This window comes from Mustela nivalis (assembly GCF_964662115.1).
Source record: "Mustela nivalis genome assembly, chromosome: 7".
Taxonomy (NCBI): Eukaryota; Metazoa; Chordata; class Mammalia; order Carnivora; family Mustelidae; genus Mustela; species Mustela nivalis.
Window position 1 is genome coordinate 1,466,477 of NC_139026.1, and position 20,967 is coordinate 1,487,443.

General features: G+C 66.4%; 1 protein-coding gene across 2 annotated transcripts in view; it reads right to left on the reverse strand.

Moving 5' to 3' along the window:
• The window catches only part of TAFA5 (TAFA chemokine like family member 5), a 169,070-nt gene that overhangs the window by 45,215 nt on the left and 102,888 nt on the right, over positions 1–20,967 (reverse strand). For both annotated transcript variants that reach the window (XM_082742143.1, XM_082742144.1), the window contains exon 2: positions 14,223–14,372. In XM_082742143.1, the coding sequence (XP_082598269.1) occupies positions 14,223–14,372 (150 nt within the window). The remainder of the gene's footprint in view (positions 1–14,222; positions 14,373–20,967) is intronic.

A 20,967-nucleotide genomic window follows, 5' to 3' on the forward strand; every position in this document is an offset into this window, starting at 1 on the left:
CGAACGGCGCGGGCCGTCCTCCCAGCCTGGCGGTCCTGAGCCCAAACAGCCTCCAGCGTTTCCCGGCAAACACCTGGGCTGAGGCTTCTTCTGTCCTCCTACGGGTAACGCACAACGGCAGTTTGACTTAACGAGGTTTAGGATTTTGATCCAAACAGATAAGTTAGGAGCCGCCGTCCCAGCCTTCGGAAACGGCGCTCCTCTGCCGTGTTTACGACCTGGGATGGAGTCACCGGGGGCCCCTAAACCCGCCTGGGAGGCGCGGCTGTTAACCCAGTCCCGACCGTAGAACGCGGAGCTCGGAATTCCGCCCTGTGCCGCTGGGAGCATCGACCTTGGGCTGCACTCCCCCGGGCCAGCCTGTCCCGAGCTTCACGCAGAGTCCGGCCAGGGCGCGCCCTTGGGGTCCACAGCTGGAAGACTGGCCAGAGTGACCGCGGCCTCCAACCCCTTTGGTGGCCCATCCTCCCAGTGACCCCGACCCTTGGGCAAGGCCCTTCATTGAAAAGTGCATCCCAGCCCCCTGCCCCCACCAGAGAAAGTGGTGACTCTCCCGAGAAGTGACGGCCTCAAGACAGCAGTCGACACAAACACGGCCTTTATTCACCATTAACAGCACGATAAAGGGCGGCCATCCCGCCACGTGCCCAGGCCGTTAGCAGCCAGTTGCGGGATTATGGGCAGTGGACCCCTGCCCCTTGAGCACCCTGGGTCGCACACCCGGGTCGCAGAGCGGTCCGGAGCGGAGGACGTCAGTGCGCAGCCCGAGGTCAGAGCCCGCACAGCCCGCTCTTTGCCATCTCCCCGCTTCTGTGACTCGTATGGGTGTGGACAGTGGGTGGGACATGCTGCCGGGTCCGAACACACAGGGGACGGGTCAGAGGTCGCACCTTTCCATGCACAGCTAACTGAATGGGGGGGAAGGAGGCGGCCGGGCCCTAGGGTCTGCGCTGTCTGCGTGCAAGGCCCGAGCTCTGTGTCTCCTGGGACAGATGCTGCCCGGCGCTTTCCCAGGGGTTCCTCCACAGGGAACCCTCCCCATGAAGCCTTGGGAATCTGGCCGCACGGGCAGGTTGGTGCAGACTCCCTCCTCCAGGAGGCCTGAGGCCGTAGGGAGGGGGTGACACCCAAGTCGGGGGACGGTGGGCCCCTCCCCAACGATGATGCACGTGGCAGGACGGCCTGTGGCCTTTCCGGAAATGGCGGCTCGCCGGCCACACGGGCACATCTGATCAGGCTCCAAGTGGGGACCGGGGTACCTACGGCCTGCCTGGGTCTTGGGTTAGGGTCAGACAAGGCCAGGGGTGCGGAAGCGCTGGTCCCCTCCTTCCCAGGGGCTCCGGAGATGCGTCAAGTCCTGCTCTGAGCACCTGGTCTGTCCTCTGAGAAGGCTGACAGCCCGGCCTGCCACCTGCAGCCTCGCTGGGCCGGGCCGGACAAGTCAGTGTGCTGGGGCCGCGACACTGCCTCACCGTGCCGGGCTCCCGGCAGGAACTCCGTGGCCCTGGCGGCCGCCGGCCGATGCTTTTGGCGGCCCTCGGAATGCAAGAGAAACTGAGTTAATGCGCGGCAAATCACAACGCGGCTTGGGCGTTCAGAGGCACGTCTGTGCCCCAGCGAAGCCCGTGAGACACAAACATCCGCGGGGAACAGGGCCCGGAGGCCGGACGCGGTGTCAGCGTCGAGGACGCTCTCCTAACGTGCGACGCCCACGTCGGGGCCGACGAGGCACGTCAAGATCCCGTCGGCTGGTCAGGAAGCCGGGCGTTATCACAGGGTTCCGGTGCTTTCCTGAGTCCGGCCCCCGACTCGGAGCTGCTGTCCTTCTAGCAACATGTGCCCCCTTGTCACGTGCCAGAGACAAAGGCATCACGGCCCTCGGGCAGCGGCCGCCCGCCTTCCCACACACAGGCAGGCCCTCTCGGACCCCTCCCCCGAGCGCAGGCTCCCGAAGGGGGCGGCAGACCCCGGCTCCCTCCCGGCCCGGGACCCTCCACCAAACTCCTCACACAGGGGCTGCTTCCCGGTCCCCAGGCAGAGACGCCCCAGCTGACCGTGGGCAGGAAGCAGGGGTCCTGCCCTGCCTGCCCTCTGCACCCCCCGTCCTCCGGGGTTCACGTTTGGGCTCCCAAGCATGGAGGGTCGGGAGACTCAGTTACCTAAGACTTCTGGGCGGCAGGTGCGGACGGCTCTGGGGGACATGGGGCAAGCGGCCCAGGTCCTGTCTTCAGGGCTCGACCTCAGCCCTTGGGCGGCTGGTGGCCCCTCTATAGGACCCCTGTCCATGGGCATCCGACACCAGCTCTGGCCTGGCCATGGCATCCCCGAGAGCCCCCGCCGAGGCCGCCCGGAATCAGCACCTCCCACGACACCAGGTCCTGCACAGGGGGTGGGACACGGGGAGGGTGGCCTGACCTCAGGGCACACGCTCAGGCCGGCTCCTCACCTCCCGCCTTCCCTGCCCCCTGGCTGCCTGGGAGTAGAGGCAAGAGGCAGACTCTGTGCAGCCTCCCCAGAAACCCGGGGGGAAGGTGCTGGCCGCAGGCACGGAGCCGGGTGCCCGTGGGGACCACGGCGGGGTAGACTTGCTCCTGGACACCAGTGCCCGTCCCTCTCTCACAGAGACCCTCCCCAGCCCTGGGGAATGGTCTGCGCTCAGACCGTGGGCAATTGTTGCCTGAGTTAGTGACATGCTGGGTCAGTGACGTGGTGTGTGTGGCAAAACCCAGCCCGGACGACCTGGAGACTGACCCTGACGTTGCCTGTGGGATCCGGTCAGCGGTGGTCAGCGGATCCACCTTGGGCTCTCGAGTGTGGCATGTGCAAGGTGCCAGGAACCCGCTTTCCGCCCTGCTGTTTTCCAGTAAACCTAATACTTCTCCAAAAATAAAGCAAATCAATGAAAAACAAACAAAAGCTACCTGCTCCAGCCAGACCTAGGGAGCCAAGGGGCGGGCCCGTTTCTCGGCAAGGACACGAGGAGAGGGTGTACCCTCCGTGCAGCGGGGGACCCTGGGCTTCCCTGCCCGGCTGCCCGACCACATTGGGCAGAGGACTCCCCAGCGTCTGCGGGGTCCAGCGTGGCTCTGTGAGTGGGCTGACAGCCCCGGGTGGGGGAGACACCACACGTCTCTTTTGACCGTCTGTCCAGCCCTCACGGTGGGAGTCCAGCTGGGAGGACCACCCCTCCAGGCGGCCAGCACCCCACCCTGTGGTCGGGCCTGGAGGCCGGGGCTGAGCTGGAGACGGCACTGGGGTGTGGGGGACGTGGGGAGCAGCCGGTACGTCCCTGCCGCACACTCCCCACCGAGGGTTCACGAAGGCAGAGGAGGGACAGGGAGGCAGGTGGCCCGTGAGCTCAGAATCGGCAGGGAGGGGTGTGAGGACGGACAGTACCCTGGTCACCATGCAGTGGAGACGGTCAGAGACGATTAGCTAATTAGCTCGAACGCAATCACGGACGAGACCCATCCCTTCCATTCGGCCTCACAAACGTCTCTTAGGCTCTACATGAAGCCATTATGAGTAAAGAATGGAGGACCTTTTCCGTAAGTGATGCTCGGCCCCTCGGGTATCCACGTGCGGAGAACCAGACAGAATCGGAAACCGGTCTCAGGCCACAGGAAACGTTAATCTGCGGTGGGTCACGGGCCTCCACGTGCATTCTGCCAGAGCAGGAGAGAACACCCTGCGACCTTGGGGGAGACCTTGGGGGACGTCCTTCCCTAACGCGACACAGGCCGCGCGTCGGAGGGAAGAGTGGTAAGTCAGGCCGCGTACGGCTGCGCACCTCTGCTCGCCCCCGCTCCCGGCCGGCCGAGGGAAAGCCCGGCCACCGAGTGAGGGGAGAGAGGACCCGCACCGCCAGCCCCAGACGGGGGCGCGGAATACAGAAACCGTGTGGCCGAGTCACTGGATGAAGCTGCAGCCCAAAGAAAGTGGGGAGACACGGCCAGACATTGAAGATGCGCCCTGGTGGCTGCAGGAGCCGGTGACACCCTGCCCGGCGTCACGGCTCAACAGGCACATCCGCTCTGCCAGGAAACACGGTCCTGCACCCAGCAGGACGGCGAACGGGGAAACCCCGGCAGCAGCACGCGTTGGCACACAGAGCACATGGGACCCGCGCACGGCTGGGGCAGGTGCAGCAGGACAGCCATGCGGAGGGAGGCCTGGCGGCGCCTGCCACGTCCACCGCGTCGTGTGTGTGCCCCTCCCGGGGACATGCCCGGGAGAAACGAGTGCATGTGTCTCCCAGGAGACGGCCCGTCCAGTTCTCAGCGGCCGTACCCACAGTATCCAAGCATCCAGGCCCCTAAACACTGTCGTCTGTAGAACAGTCCGGCACCGCCCTCCAGGGAGGTCCCAGAGCGCAGGGAAGTTAGCCAAGTCCCGCTTTCCCATGGACGATCCCGTAGACACGATGGGAGAAGCCACACACCGCCCGATTCCACGTGTGTGACTCCCTGAGGCAGGCGACCCCAATGGGCTCGGCAGGGCCGGACACACCCAGCTTTGTGCTCACATCGGTGCACGTGCCTGGGTGGGCACCTCTCGCGAAGTCTTTAAAAGGCACACACACCCGCCCGCGGTTCCTAACTCCCACGTGGGGTCCTACATGTCCACCCGGGCCTGCCTGTGAGGGTGTGAGGCCGTGCCGGTGTAGACGCACGGGGTCGCTGCGGCACGGGGGCTGGGCACACCCCGTTTCGCGAGCCGCGGCTCCGTGTGCGGCCGAGGTGTGGGGGCGCTTCCTGGACGTGCTCAGCTCTCAGGCGCCGGCCCAAGGGCAGATGCGCTCATGAGAAAACACGCCGCCCGCTGGGGTTCACCGTGGCGCCTCTCCGCTCACCCCGCCGCGGCCTCGGACCATGAACACGGCCCCCTTCCCAGTTACAAATACGACCCTTGCTCAAGCCACCGGCTCAACAATGTGCCCAGGACACTTGGAACGACCGAAGTAAGAGCCCAACAGCCAAGTCCAGGCCAGGGCCGTCCAGAGGGTCTTGAGAGCCCCTCGTCCTGCCGCCCCGGGTCCCAGGAGCCCGTGCACCCGCCCTCGGCTCGTCAGGCGCTGGCTGTGAGCTCGGCCGGGTCCCTCCCCGTCACGCAGCTGTCACTCCAGCACGAGCCGCGGCTGCCTGCCCCTGCCGACGGCCTGGGTAATTAAAGGAATCGTCCGTTCCCCTGGCTCCTTCCTCCCACCAGGCACAGCCCCAGGGACAAGGTCGGGAGGCACTGACGTCTGCGATGCCCCTCGGGCTCCTGACATGCAGCCCCGTCCTGTGTCCTGAGTGGCCCTCTCGTCCCTGCCTGCTCACCGGCTCACCTCACACCCACCCAGGTAGGTGACCCACCCACTTGCCCCTGGGCCACCACATACAGAGCCACGGGGCCCTCGCACCTGCCACCACGAGGCCGAGCGCTCTGGGTACCTGCCTGCCCCCTGAGGGGCCTCCAGCCCTGGGTCGGGCCTTGCCCTGACCCCACAGCCAGTGCCACACCCCGGCCATTCCCATCACGACCATCACCAGGCTGATCTCTGCCCACATGCTGTCCTGCTGCCCCAGATTTACTGTCTGGGGGCAGGGACAGGCTCTTCTAGAGGACAGGCATCTGACAGCATCCAGGCTCTCAGCCCGCAGGACTCAGTCCCCACCCTGCCGGCCTACGGATCCCGATCAGGGACGCCTGCCCCTCCTCCCTCCACCGGCCCAGCCTCCCTGGAAGCCGGGGCCCTGCCTGAGGAGCACGGGGATGGGGGGCTGTGTCCAGGGGGCCCCAGAGTGACCAGGGCTGCCCCTCCCTGCACGCACAGGGCCCCAGGACCGGCAGACCACGGAGGGCAGGCAGGCTCCCCGGCACCCCAATATCCCATGATCAAAGCCTCTCCCAACTTCAAAATAAAATTGTTTCATCTAGAATCTCCCTGGCTTTGATTATTTTTCATATCACGCAATTTAATTGGGTTCAAAATCTCCCATAACATCAAAGAGAAAGGGAGGCTCCGTGTTCATCAAAGGAGGGCCCACCCGGAGGCGCAGGCACCGCGGGAGGTCGCCGCAGCCCCCGCCCTCGGCAGAGCGCCAGCACCTGCGCCTCACACAGCACCGACACGGGCCGCAGGGAGGGAAGGAGTGCGGGGCGGGGGACGCCCGTACCCTACCCGGCTCACGGCATCCTCCCGCGGGGCCCCTGGCACACCCACCCTCCGTCCAGGCCCTGCGCTGTGCCTAAGGCAGGGACAGCGACCTGACCCGTGCCCTCCTCCCTTGACTCAGCCTGGAAGTAGCCGGCAGGGCCGCATCAGGCTTCTCCCTCCACAGGCTCCCCCTGCCACGCCAGGGCAGGGCGGACCCCAGCGGCTGGGGTGTGCGTCTCTGCCGGCAGCCTGGACGGATAGCGAGGCCACGGGGCTGAGCAGCGGTGTGCGCCTGTGCTGGGCGTCCGAGTGCACGCACAGGAAGCAGGGGCTGCTGCCTACGTCCCTCCTCTGCGGCAGCCGCACCCAGGAAGCCTAGGGGAGCCTCGGCAGGGCCCTCAGACCGGCTCACAACAGCACCCAGCAGCCGCAGCTCCCTGCACGAGCTGCCTAGTGACGCCCACTGCTCCTGAGAATCATGACCCATCATGGCTGCAGGCATCACCTCCTCCAGGAAGCCCTCCCTGGATGCCACAGCCTGACTCGGCACTTGTGTTCCTGCGTCCTCCACCCCCATGCCGAGGAGCTCCAGACCAGGGCACCCTCGTGCCCTCCTTCCCGGAGGCGACAGAGCAGTGGGACACCTTGGAAGGGGGCCTCCATTAGAGGGAGAGCCCTGTGTGCCAGGAGCCCACCGCCCTTCAAGGAGGAGCGTCTGTGAGTCCCTGAGCCAAGACAGCGGCCCGGGGGAGGTGGCCCGTGGCTCTCTGTGAGGATCCATGCGGACCCCCCGCCCCCTTCCCCAGTTAATGCCATGCGCGTCCCTGGTAATGGTCCCAATCAGAGCTCGCGGGTTCCCGCCACTCGCTGGGGCCCATCAGCTCCCGGTTTCTTGGAGAGAATTTCCTCAAAGATGCTTCTTCTCACACATGCTGATTATTCCCAAAGGCTGATTAAAATGTGCAGGAGGAGGGAGGTGACATTATCAGCACATCCCGGCTTACAGCTCCGGGTGCGCGAGTCTGGCACTCGTTCCGTCTGTGTTGGACTATTCCGGGTTTCTCGGAGGTAACTGGGATTGTTTCCTTAGGATCATTTTCAGAGGCTCAGTGCCGCCGCACAGACATCCGATCTCTGCATGTCGATCTTGTCTCCGCAACCTGCCGAGATCCTCTCTTGGCTCCAAGTGTGTGCGTGGATTCCCGACGATTTCATCAGGAAAGACGGCTTCGCCCGGGAACGGACGGCTTTCTCTCTTCCCTGCTGACCAGCCTCTCGCTCGTGCCTCTCGCGCAGCTGCCCAGGGACAGCGGCCAGGACGACGCGGCGTGTTCCTGAAGTTCGGGCAAAAGCATCCGGTCTCCCTCCGCTGGGGACGGCGTCACGGGTGGGCATGTCCTGTGTTCTCCTTTATGATGGGAAACTCTTCCTTCCCTAGTCTGAGGGTCATCCCCACGATGCGCCGTCAGACTCCTTCAATGCTCTTCCTGCGGCTCCTGACGCGAACACAGGGTTTTGTTCCGGACTCGGTGAGTGTGGCGTCTGTATGGTTTCCAGAAGTGGAACTGACTTCACACCCCAAGGCGAGTCCCAGGTGCCGCGTCATGCGGCCCTCCCAGGGCGCCCCTGGCCTCCGCGGTCTGGACCTGCGCGACACCCAGAGGGCCCGGAGACCCCCACAGTCTCCACCTGATGCTTACGGTGTGAGGCGGACGCTCGCCTCCCGCAGCGGGTCAGAAGGGCCTCCTCTTGCTGCGTGTTTTTGGAAGAGATTGAGAAGGGCTGGCGTTAATTCCTTCCGCGTCTTCCCGAGTCCGTGTGCGTGTTTCTGGGCCGTGCCCGCGACGTCTAGGCTGCGTGGCGCGTGCACACACCGCTGCGCACGGCGTCTCCGGGAAGCGGGGGCCGGTCCTCTCCTGTACGGCCGAGCCTGGGAGCTCGCCCCCGCCCCCGGCAGTCTGCTGACCGAGCTTATCTTGAGGTGAGACTCTGGTTCTCGCTTCTTGGATTCTGGGTCCCGGGTGTCCCTTCCGGGCCTTACCGCGGTCTGTCCTCTCCCGCGTGGGGTTGAGCTCCTTGTCTTTTTACCATCCCCCAAATGGATAAGTTTGTTTTGTTTACTTTTTCTGAAAGGTTTTTCTGGGGGGAAATGGGGGAACAAAGGGAGAGTCTGCAGCCGACCCCCCGCTGATTGAGGAGCTGATGAGGACTCGGTCCCACGACCCTGAGATCACGACCTGAGCCGAAACCAAGAGTCAGACGCTGCCCTGACGGCCCCCCCCCAGGCACCCCTGGTATCTTTGCTTTAAACAGACTTTACTCGGGTATATTTATGCGACGTAATTTTTACTTCCGGCCGTACGTAGTGGTCAGCTCACGAGACCCCCAGACAATGAGCACACGTTCCCAGGCCACCGCTAGCTCCAGCCCCCACACGGGCGGTTCTGGTGGCCCCAGAAGGCCGGCAACGCCAGGTGAGGGAGGCCGTCCTCACGCCGGGAGGGGGGCCGGGCAGGACCACGCCTCTGCTCACACCCGCCGCAGCCGCTCTGCCCGCAGCTGCTGGAGCCTCGGGGACCCGCCAGAGGCCCCGTGAGTGCCCAGCTGCACAGGCATGTGTACACACGCACGCACACGCGCACACACGCACACGCACTCACGCACACGCATGTGCACACACACGCACGCACACGCGCACACACTCACACGCACTCACACACACATGTGCACACACGCATACAAGCACACATGCTCACACACACTCACGTACACACACGTGCACACATACACACATGCGCACGCATACAAGCACGCACAGACCTGTGCACGCTCACACACGCACACACGCACACACACGTGCACACACGTGCACACACACACATACACGGTTCCAACTGTACTTAAATCCTCACACCCAGTTTCCTAGGTACCGAAAGGCATAAAGCCTCCCCGCAAGCACGAGGGCCGCTGTCCACTCTGCGTCCCGCCCGCCCCCGAGGCTGCTTCCTCTCCGGCAGAGCGGCTGGGGCTCCGCACGGTGCTGCAGGTGGACGTGGGGCGCCCTGTCTCCCACTGGTGCCTGCTGCGGAGGGCCTGGGAACCTAGGGCTCAGCCCAGGTTACTGGACGGGTGGGCGTGGCCGCGGTGGGCGTGGCCGCGGTGGGCGTGGCCGCCTCCGCGGCTCTGGGAAGCTGAGCTCTCAGGCTGCTCCAGGCCCCGTGAGTCTGTCAGTTCCTGCTGCCCCGAGACAGCCCCTCCTCCTCCTCTCTCACACAGCCCGAGTCACAGCTTGGGGATAGAGCCTGGGGACACAACATGGGGTCACACCCTGGGACACAGCCTGGGGTTAGAGTCCAGAGGCATAGCCTGGGGACACAACAGAGAGACATGGCCTGGGTCACAGCCCGGAGACACACTGGCTGGGTGTCTTCACACCCCTCTGCTCCCCTGTCCCCGGCAGACTCTCTCTCCTCCCATCAAGACTTGGAAAAGCCCAGAACTCCCCCGAGCTAGGCTGCCATCTGGTGACACACGGCCTCTCCTGTGACGGCTGTCACCCTCTCTCTCCTGCGCCCAGGCCCCTGGGTTCCTGGGGCTCTGCAGGGGGCGACCCCAGCAGAGTCTGGGTGGGGAGAAGAGCCCCCCAGTCTCCCACCAGCCGGAGGAACAAGGCCCCAGCCCCACACCCCAGGTCCGGACCCCCAGCCTAGCCCTGCCTGCTCCCCCATCCTCTCGGCCAGCACCCAAACGGCCCAGGGCCCTTCCCTTTGCTTTGCTCCTGAGCCTCGGGCCTCCCTCCCCCTCCGCAGCCCCGTGCTGCTCTCAGTGGGCCTGGACGCCCCCGCCGCCCGCATCTGGAGAGCTGGCGCTGAATGGGGGACAGCCGGCGTGGTCCAGCGGCCGCCGAGTCTAACAAAAACAGACGCCGACTTGAGTGCTTTCCGAAGGCTTGTTTTTCCCAGTGATTTATTTTTACTGTGTCTCACCAACGTCAGCCCTTCTCCACCCAGAGCCTGGGAAACAGCGGTCCACACTAGCCTCTCCCGGTCACCGTCTTCTGTCTAATCCCCAGCCCCCACCAGGCCGCAGGACAGCCCCCACCTGACCCTGTCCTCGTCACCCGGGTGGCTTGGGCTGGGCTGGGTCGGAGTCTCCCGCGGCCGCCCGCCTCCTCGAATGCAGACCGCTCACGGCGCCGCGAGTCACACACCTGCAGCGCGCTGCCCGCCGTCCTCGTGGACAGGGCTGTGCCCCCACCAGCAGCAGAGAACACGGTCACGGCCTGGAAAGCAGCCCTGGGCTCGCGGCCGATCGCTTCGCCCCGCACGCTCCCGCACGCCAGCGCCCACTCGTGTCCTTCCCGCTGTGTCTCTGGACCTTTCCCTCCCCTGGATGGAGGGTCCCACGCTCCTCAGGAACCACAGCCCCATCCACGCGCAAACCCCCAACGCTTGCCCCTGCTCTGCACGTCGCCGGCAGGACACCCAGGCCACGACTAGGACACATGTGTTACCCACTGCCGGAGAGAACAGACGGTGGCCGGTGGCTCCCGGGGTCGGTCGGTGGTTCCCGGGGTTGGGCAAAGCAGGTGGTGCTTAGAAAAGGCATCTACACGTTGTACCCAACAGGCAGAGCCGACCGTGTCCGGTCTGCGGATGGAGACGGGGGCCCAGCCTGCCAGCCTCTGCCAGCCCATGCACAGGGGACCACAGAAGACACCTTCCCCCACTCCGCCCCCAGGACTCCCAGCACCCAGGCACCCCTAGAAAGGAGGGGCACGTTACAGTTCTGAACTTCCTGGGCAGGCACATGGCGTGCTGTATTCCCTCCTCAGGGACAAAGGACCAGGTCCCCCTGGAAGACAGGTGGGCTTCTCGGCCGGGAGCCTGGCAGGGCCATCAGAGCGCATGGCTGGCTGGACACTGATGGGACCTGTCACTTCCTCAGAGTCTCTCCAGCCAGAATGCCAGCTGGTCACCATCCTGCTCCTCAGACAAGCTGCGGCCCTCAGGGCAGGCCTGTGTGGAGCTCAGACCTGGGGCCCCCACCCCAGGGTCCCAGGGACACCTCTCCCTTCCCCCGCAGCTGGGGGCAGGGCTGCACCTGCTTCCTTTACTTTGCTTCCTTTCAAGAAGGGCCTTGGCCCTCATGGCATCCCTGCGGAGACACAGGGCCTGCACGATCCTGCCGACGGGGTGAGGGGAGCTCGGGGCTCCGCGGAGCTGCCGCCACGGGTGCAGGCCCCAGCGTGCCCGGACACCACGGACTGCCGTGTCTACGACCAGGACACCCCGGGGACAAGCTGGAGCGCCTGTATTGTGCTGAGGACGCACAGCCTGGCAGAGAGGACTGCGGCTTGCCTCGGAGCCTCGTGTCCCGACATTTAAGGTGGAAGGAAGGAGTGCGCGCAGGAGGAGGGGGTCACGGTGCGGCCAAGGGCAGGCTGGGCAGACGTCCCCCCAGAAACGCTTGGGGCTCAAAGTCGCAGCCAGGACTCCCTGCTCCTTTCCGGAAGAGAAGTTTCCCTGGTGAGCTCCTCTTCATCCTTCAATACCCTGTTCAAATGCCCCTTATAGACCCCTGCCAGGGTCCCAGGCCTTCCAGGAAGAGAAGGTCGTGCCCCGGGGACCCACAGGCCCTGCCCCACAGTCTGGGCCCCAGCCCCCCCAGAGTCAACTCCCCGGAGCACACGCTGTATCTGAACGAACGAATGAGGGAAGGAGGGAATGAGCGCGTCAGCAAACGAGCAAACAGGTGCGCAGACGCAGGAGCGCTCCCTCGTCCCGGCTCCCCCGCGGCGCGAACACTAGGGTCGGCCTCGCCCCCCGCTGCGGTCCGGCTCGCACGGGTGCCGGCCCCCCAGGAAGGCTCGGGTCTTCTCCTTCGTGGGAGCCGTCCCACGGGAGGAAACTGCACACAGAGCAGGAAATCGGAAGAGCAAACGTTAAATGAGACGCAGCCGGGAAATCGCCCGCCGTGCAGACTCGAGCCGACTCGTCGGTCCCGCCGCCCCCCGAAGGCGGCCGGGTTCAATCTCCTGAGGTGCGGGAGGCTCGCAGGGGAGGGCGAACATGGCTGCAGAGGAGCAGACCCGGACTCCGTGAGTGGCGGCTCCGACCCCAAGCCTCCCTGCAGGCTCGCGGGACTAACAGGACTGAGGCAGGGACGCCGCTGTGAGCGCCCGCCTGGGCACGCGACCCTCACCCCGCCCGGGGCAGAATCGGCCTCAGCAAGGAGGAGCAGCTCTGTCACCGGCAGCGGCTCCAGAGCCGGGAGCCAGACGGGGCGGGAAGTGTGGGGACGAGGACAGCTGAGTGGCCCAAATTCACGCGGAATCAGGCTGGCAGCCGGAGTTCCCGAATGCCCAGGCGGCCTGGAGAAGCCCCCGCCTACTGGCCCAAGCGTGCACCTTCTGGGACCCCGGCCGACAGGTGCTTCTACTGCGGACGGACGGACAACGTCTAGAAGACAAAACCAGCCTCCGGGACAAGCTCCTCGGAGCGCCAGGTCCTCCAGATGCTCCCGTGGGCCCGCGGCCCCCGGCACCAGGGCTGGCAGTGCAGGGGGGCGGCACGTGGCCGTGGGGGCCAGAAGGCTGCCGACACAGGGGCTGGGCTGGGGTGCGGCCGCTGGGAGCCCGGCTGGGCCTCCAGGGTACTCTGGGTCCCGCAGGCCCCCCTTGGCCAGGCGGAGCAGCCGGCTCAGCCCCAAAAGTGCACGGGGTGCCTGGATGGGGTGCGGCGGGGCCAGGCTTGCTCCCCTCCACCCCCTGCCCACCCTGCCAGAGGCCCAGAGCCGCTGGAGGTCCAGGCAGACTCACTGCCCCACCATGTCCCCAGATGCCCTCAAACAGTCTCATTGGTGATGCTGAGGGCAGGGGCACCCCAAGCCAGTCGGTCTCTATCCTGCAAGGGGGCCCCGTGGCTCTCCTCTTTCCTGCCCTGGGGGCTGCTATGACTTTGGGGGCCACGCTGGGGCCTGCCTGGCCCATGAGAAAGCTGCCCTCGCTCCTGGGGTGGCCTCACCATCACCACTCGTGCATTGCTGTGCCCTGAGCTCTGAAGATGTGCTAGTCCCGTGCCCGGCACCTGCTGCATTCCGCAGCAGACTTTCGTGAGGAACTGCATGGGCCCCAGGGTCACAGATCAGCAGGAAGGGACTCCCGGGTAAAGGCGGCCAGATGGGGTTGGTGCCCAGAGCTCCACTCAGAGGCTCCTGGGAGCAAAGGGCAGGGGTGACCGCAGGCACCCGGCTGTCTTATCGTGCGGTGACCACACATCCTGCAGCTCCCCAAGGAACCAAGGCCCCAGCACACCCCTGCATGGGGCTGCCGGCCCCCGGGAGCCCGCTGACCCCACAAGGCTGCCCTCTCCAGTGACAGGGCTCCGGGCAGGGCTCTGGCCAGTCTCTGGTGCTCTTAGCTTGTGGGGAGGCCCTGCTGAGTGCCGCGGGGGGCCAGGCTTCCTGCTGGGCCACACCGAGCTCCCCCCGCAACCTGGAGGGTGCAGCCGCCCGGACAGCCGCTGTGAGGGCTCCCTGCGCTTCCTCTAGAATAGTCGCTTCTGTTTCAAAGACAATCCCTGACGCGGTGCCCCTCCGCTGTCGGACAGCCTGATCTGGAGGCCGCGGGATGCTGCCGCCACCTCCCACACACCCGAGGGGATGGGGTCACCACGGGTGCCTGATGCCTACCCAGCCCGAAGCAGGAGGAGCCCACGCCCTGCAGGCAGCCTCAGCGAGAAGCCACAGGTGATGGACCACAGCCATCCTATGGGAGGCACGGCCTCCGCTCCCCTCTGCCCATGCAACTCCAGGGGGCCGGCAAGTCCCTGCAGGCACGCCCGGCACCCAGGCTCCCCGCCCCCCGCGTGCCCCCGCAGCACCACAGACACCACACGGCAAACGAGCCAACGCCGCCCCGGGCGCCATCACCCCATGGGGACTGTGAAGCCCAAGGCCCGACCCAGAGAACAGGAGGCCCTCGCAGATGACCTGGGCTGGGGCAGGGGTGCGGCGCACTGTGTCAGGTGGCACCTTGCGGCCCCAGCCTTCGGCGGGGTCCTTAGCTGTGGGCTCTTACCGTCCACGCAGGCGGGCCGGGCTCTCGTGGTACCCGCGATCTGCCCCTTTCTGCAGGCACAGCGAGCCGTCTGCCGGGCGATCGTCCTCCGAGGCTGGCTGCTGTCTCGGTCCAGGGTCACGATCTCACAGGTGCCGGCGGCCAGCTGACCTGTAAGAGAGGCACAGACGCCGGCTGAGTGTCTGCCGCCAGAGGACGAGCCACGCAGCCCTCCCGCCCGCGGAGGGGCCCTGGGGGCACAGGGAGGTAGGCCGTGTCCCCGGCGCATGCGTCTCAGACCCCTGCCATCGGGAACACACTCCCCGAGCGCTGGCGCCAGGTCAGGCCCGTGGGCTCCGCTCCACACAGCTCACGGCAGCCAGGAAATTAAACGTGGCCCGGGCTGCCACGCCCGGAAATGAAAGGGCCGCGTCGCGCGGTCAGGAGTCTGGTGGAAGGAGCCAGCCTGCACGGAGCAGGGCTGTCGGACTCCAGGCTGGGCCCCGGGGTCTCCATGCAGCCTGGCCTAGGGCAGAGCACGCAGCGAAAACCCTTGCCGGGTCTGTGAACGGCAGTGAGGGAGAAAACCCCGCCGTATGGGACTGGCTGAGAGCGGGGACCTGGCTGTCACCAGCCACGCCGGGCCATCCGGGACCTCCTCTCCCCGACACAGGCTGGTTGGTGCGCGCACACACACGCACACACACACACACACGTACGCATGTGAGAGGTGCACACACGCTTCTGCATGTGCCCCTCACTCCTGCTTCCCCACGTGGACACGGCTGCAGCTCCCCAGAGTTCGTGGGCACAGGACTGGGACAACGGGGACCTGGGGCCTTGGTCTGTCTCTGGGCCAGCACGGCACATACAGAAGGGACACGCTGACCTTGAATGGGACAAGTCAACCAGTGAAGTGGCTTCCCCTTCCCCTCCTGTCTCCTAAATCCCAGCGGGGGTGACTGTCCGTCCGAGGGCCCAGGGGGTCCACATCCCGGCAGAAGAAGAACCCCGCCTTCCACAGGACGTCCCTCTGCCTGGGACACCGGTGCCCTCCGCTAAGTGCCGGATGCTCACGCGGACGATAAAGACGGTGTCAGCTGTAGACGGAGGGCGGACAGACGGACAGACGGAAACCGGCTAAACCGCCCCATGGGAGACCGAGGTCGTCCCGTGTTCAGCCGTGCAGGTCCCTCCCGGGGCCAGGGCACCAGCTGCCCCCAGCCACGCAGCCACGCCCCACCTGCATGTCCTCTCCGGAGAAGCACCAGAGGTCCCATTCGCTCGTGGCCTGTGCCTCCATTCCCTGGGCAAACAGTAGGCACCTGCTGTATACTGTCCACGATGTTGGACCCTGGGCCCATGATGCGAGAGAAGCAGACGTCACGGTGCCCAGCGGTGGTGGGCACTGGGCACGCCCAGCCCTGGGCTCAACGTGACTGTGTGCAGTGACCAGAGCCTGCCCTTGGCGGCACACAGATGCCCAGATGCCCAGATGCAGGGGGCCCAGCCCGCCCATCGCGTGGGGGCCAAGAGTGAGACGGCACAGTATCGTGGGGGTGTGCACCTCAGAACAAGGGAACCACAGAGAAAAGACGCCAACCTGAGGGGCCTGAAGGGCAGGTGGGGGGAGGGGCCGTCCCCTCCCTTCAGAGGGAAAGCCCACAGCACCTGGGACCCCCGGCAGCATTTCTCAGCCCCAGTGTCCTTCCTCGTCCACGGTCCTGCTGTCACTGCAGGCCCTTCCTCCCCAGCAGACCCCGGGCCCTCCAGGCAGCTCGCTGCACAAGACTGTCCCTGCCTTTCTGTCACCCGTGTCACGTGGAGGTCCCCAGCCCACCCAGGGAGCCGGGTCCAAACCAGGCATCACCAAGTTGGCCGGACGAGGCACGTAGAACAGACGAGAGCCACCCAGCCCACCCTCGACCCTGGGGGTGCCGAGTCTGAGTTAGAGCCAAGAGCCATGGGTGCGGCAGCGGTGGTGGGCACTGGGCACGCCCAGCCCTGGGCTCAACGTGACTGTGTGCAGTGACCAGAGCCTGCCCTTGGCGGCACACAGGGTTTGCTGGGAACACAGCACAGGTGCAGGACGAAGGCAGCCCATGGGGTCTCTCGGGCAGCTCTTCCCTGGACGCCGGGGCCCCTCGCCATGTGGAGCAAAACCCCTCGGGGTGGGGGGCAGTGCCCAGCACCGTCCCCGGAAGGCTTTGGCCGCAGGCCTGGACTTCCACGAGCTGATTACAGGAAGAATTACAGCCGCTCAGAGAACGGAGCGGCCACGAACCGGCAAGTGGACAAATGCAGCAGCAGGAAGAGCACTGGGACGGACACGATGCTCTTCTTGCCACAAGACGCGACCACGGGAGCCACGCGTGTGAGCCGGCCGGGCACACGGAGACGCCGGGGCTCACAGGCCCGTTGGACGCCGTGACTTGCAGCCGGGAGTCCTCTGTCCCGCCGCTGTCGGAAGCTCTGCTGGTGGACAGCATTGTTCCTCGCCACCGCCCGGCCGGGCTCCAGAGTCCTCGGGGTGTGTCAGTGGGCAGCAGAGGCCTGTCCCCTCCTTCCCTGGACACCGTGAGTCCCAGCTGCTAAGTAAGCCACCAACCCGCCGTGCGACTCCCCACCGATGGCATTAATCGGCACACGAGACGTGAGAGCACCTGCCCGGGCACGTGGGAACACCTGAGCCTGGTCCCCCGTGTGGAAGGGGGCGGCCACGCGGCCACAGCGAGGGCACTGGCAGGGCTGCACGTCCCCGAGCTCCCTCACCCAGGCAGTGCGTCAGCGGCGGCTGTCAGCCGGACGCCGTCACCCCCGGGGCTGCCATGCTGGGGTCGGAATGACGAGGCCGCCAAGTGCCCCCCCGAGGCCTGTGAGCGCATCCACTCCAAGCTGAGACCCAGAGCAGGTGCCGTGGACGCAGGTCCGCGTCCTGGGGTGGCCGTGGGAAGAAACCACAGACGGGGCCCACGGCACACGCTGCATTCTCCCGCCTGGGGAGCGACCCCCGCTGCGGCACTTAGGGCCGTGAGCGGCTTGGGGTGAGTATCCCCTGCTCCCCTGCGGGTGGGCAGGGTGTCTGCAGGGCCAGGCCGTGGCCGCGGGCCTGTCCCTGCTCTTCACCTGCCCCAGAAGACGGGCGCACTGCCCGCTCAGGCCCCTCGACCTCCGGCTTGGCCTTGGCTCCCCCCTGCAGCCTGGCGGTGGGTAAACACACTCATGCCCGCAGCCCACCTCCGGGCCCTGCTGGTGGCCGAGCCAACCCCGACGGGACTGTCCCCCAGCCAGGAGGGCTCCCAAAGCCTGGGACGACAATGGTCAGCAGGGAGACAACAGGGCTGGGCATGGGGCTGGGAGCCGCTGGTCAGGACATCTGGGGCCCTGCAGGCCAGTCTGTCAGATCAGGGTCCTGAAGGGCCTGCTGGCACCCACAGGACCAAGACAAAGCCGTGTCTGGACACCGTGTCCCTGCTCCAGCACCAGCGGCCACAGCCACGGTGGAACCCCGGGCCTCTCTGCTGCACCCGCGTGGGCTGCAGCCCAGACGGGCATTGTACCTGGCCCTGGGGGAAGGGGCTGGGGACGCTCACCTCCGCCCACAGGCTACAAGCCTGGTGCCGCCCCCTCACTGCGACGGTCCTCTGAGGCACTGGCTCTGGGCTGGCCTGGCATCGGGGTTCTGTCCCAAGACCCGAACAACCTCGACACGGTGAGCGCCCTGTACCCTCTCCCGGCAGACGCTACAGAAACTGGTCCCCGAGGTTTCATCGCCCAGGCTGGCGGCAGGGCGCCAGCCCCTCACGGTCCCCGGCCCAGTCCCCAGGGGCGGGGCTGCCACCACCCAGTCCTGAGTCCGGTCATCAGGAGGGTGTGAGCACGTCCTCAAAGCAAGTAGCGCGGAAACCTTTCTCAGGTTCGTTGCGCTGTTCCACAGGAAATCATTTGAATTGAGACCTTGCAACCCGCCCGCTGGTTCCCGGAGCAACTCCTTCTGCGGGGGTCCGGAGTCCCAGGCCCCCAGGTCCGGCCCGGCTGGTCCCGCCGCTCAGGCAGGCGTCTGCCAGGTGCGGCCACACTGATGACAGCGCCCGCTCCCCATCGGCCCCACGGCGAGACGGGCCCTCAGTCCTCAGGAGGGTTTGCTGGCCTGGAGAGGGCCTCAGATGGCCACCCTCAAGCTGCCCCCCGTCCTCAGAGGGCCACCTGCCAGGGACTGGAGCTGGAGACTCAGGCAGGAGCAGAGTGGCCACTACCCATCCCCCTCCTGGCATTTCCTCCCACCGCCTCGGCCCGCACTAGCGTCCTGACCATCACGGACACAGGGGACACAGCTGCCACACTCTGAGCTCAATGTGGACACTCCTGGCATCGGCCCTGGGCTGGTCCCCACGGGGTTGGGTCCCCACCAGTGTCAGTGCACAGGGCAGGCCTTCCCGTGGGACGCGCGGAGACAGACAGAAACGCAAGGACCAATGCGGACAAGACGGACTCTCCAGTCTCAGGGGACACAGCGGTGACAGAGGAGCACAGCACCCCAGCCAGAAACTTCACGGGGTAACACCGGGGTCAAGGCCAAGACCCGAACATGCTGGGCGCCCCCAACCTGAGAGTCGGAGTCCAGGGCTCTGTGCCAAGTAAGCGTGAGGATGTGCCAGCAAGCAGCTCATCACGGCGGGCCACGACAGGTCACGGTGGGCGACAGCAGGTCACGGCGGGTCACAGTGGGTCATGGCAAGTCAGAGCGGGTCCCCGCTCTCAAACCTGAGAGTGAGGCGTGCCCGTCCCTCGGGGGCGCTGTCGCTGCCACTGCCCACTGCAGTCCGAGTTTCAAGACAGGACACAGGTTCCCATGCCCCCTGTTCCCAGGATGTTGACGGGGGTGAGACCCCGGGGCACCCCTCAGCGCCGGACCTGCTTCTCCCCACTCAGGCCCCTGGCCCCCATCAGAAGGACATTCGCTGGGGGGAGCCAGGTGACCCCCCCGTCCCCTCCTCTTGCCCTCACTACGAGAAGGCCGAGGGGGTGGCAAGAAAGGGCCACGCCGCTCTCTGCCCCCGAGGTCTGCAGGCCGGCTCCTCTGGAGGACGTTGCAGAGCGCCACGAGCCGGTTCTGCAAGTCTCACAAGGAGGACGACCGCAGGGCTCAGGACTGAACCGGCCGTGGGACTGTGCCTTCGAGAGGGGCTGCCCGAGCCCTGGGCTCCTCGGCCTCATGGCCACCTGCCCGGGTCCCTGTCCGGCCTCACTGCAGCACAGGGCGGGGCAGAGCCTCACCCTTCACCCACCGCTCTGCGCTCAGGGCTGCCACAGATCGGGGCACTGGGGCCTTTGGGCCCACACAGGGTCCCTGGCCTTCACTGTGACCCGAAGACCAGTACCCCCACCCTCCAGAGCCAACGCAGGCCTCCAGGGACCCCGTCGGACTTCCTCCCTGCCCGGGACAGCCTCCCCACGGCCCTGTCCTCTCTGCAGTGACGGGAAGAGAGCACTTAGCACTGCTGCCAGCCCCACACTGGCCAGGAAGCCAGGAAGAGTCCCCAGCAGCACCCAGGGCCCCTGTGACCAGGAGAACTTGCCCAGCACGACGATCAGGGCTCAGTGCAAGAATGACTCAGGCAGCCGCCGCCCACAGAGCTCGGGGTTAACCCGCCTCCCCACCTCGGGCCCCAGAGAGTAGGTGGCAGCCTCGGCCTCCACATCTGTGAAACAAGCCAGTGGGCAAGCCCACAACTGTCCCTCTCCGGACTGAGCCACTACCGTGGAGACAGACAGCGTGGGAAGGGGGCCGTGGGGAGGGGGTGGTGGAGGGGAAGCCCCCATCTGCCACAAGCCGGGGGGTGTGGGGGGTGGGGGGTGCAGCCGCCCAGCGGGGGCGGGAGAGAAGGCGGGGCTGGCGGCACAGGGAGACAAGCCGCACGCGGAAGGCGGAACCCAGCCTTGGGGAGGCCTGCCTCCAGGCCCTGGGGTCTGGGACTTGGTGGCCTTCCCCACAGAAGGGTGTCACCTGCAGGGTGCAGACGTGAACACGCTTGGGACCTTGCATGTAGATCACCCTGGTGGCCCGCGGCATCTCGCAGTCCCTGCAAGAGGGAGACACCGTGAGATCAAAGCCCAGCGAGATGACCAGGTGACACGGGACACAGAGCCTGGAGGGACAGACGCCCTTAGAGATGGAGCAAGGGCCACACGCCGAGCAGTTTGGGGAAGACAAGGAGCAGATTCTGCCCGGCAGCTCCGGGAGACCCAGGTCCTGCCCACACTCAGCCTGGGGTTCAGTGAGACCCTTTTAAGGACGGGAGATCTCCGAACTGGGAGGGTCAGGTTTGCGAGGTTGAAACCACAAGGGCATGGGCTGCAGGAGCCTCCAGACACGGGCCAAGTGGGCAAGGCTGGCTGACCCAGGGCACAAGGGCCTCAGAGGTACCGGCCAGGGAAGGGCACGGGGCAGGGAGTGGGGTGGCCGTGGTCGGTGGTCGGTGGGATGGTGCGAGAGGGCCTCCTGTGGAGCCCCGGGCCGGAGCAGGGCAGGACGGGTCGCTGAAGGACGGAGCGGGACCCCGAGTGCCTCCCAGCCTGGCACCCCGCACGGAGCAGGCCCTGCCGGTCCTCCCGCCGAGACTGCCCCCGACACCCGGCCGCCTCCACCGAACCGGGGCGGGCCACCCCCGGACGGGGCTGCAGCTCCCAGAAAACACCTGCGCTCCGGGCCCCTGACCCGCCGGCAGAGAGGACGGCTACGTACGCACAGCAGGGCCCGGGCTCG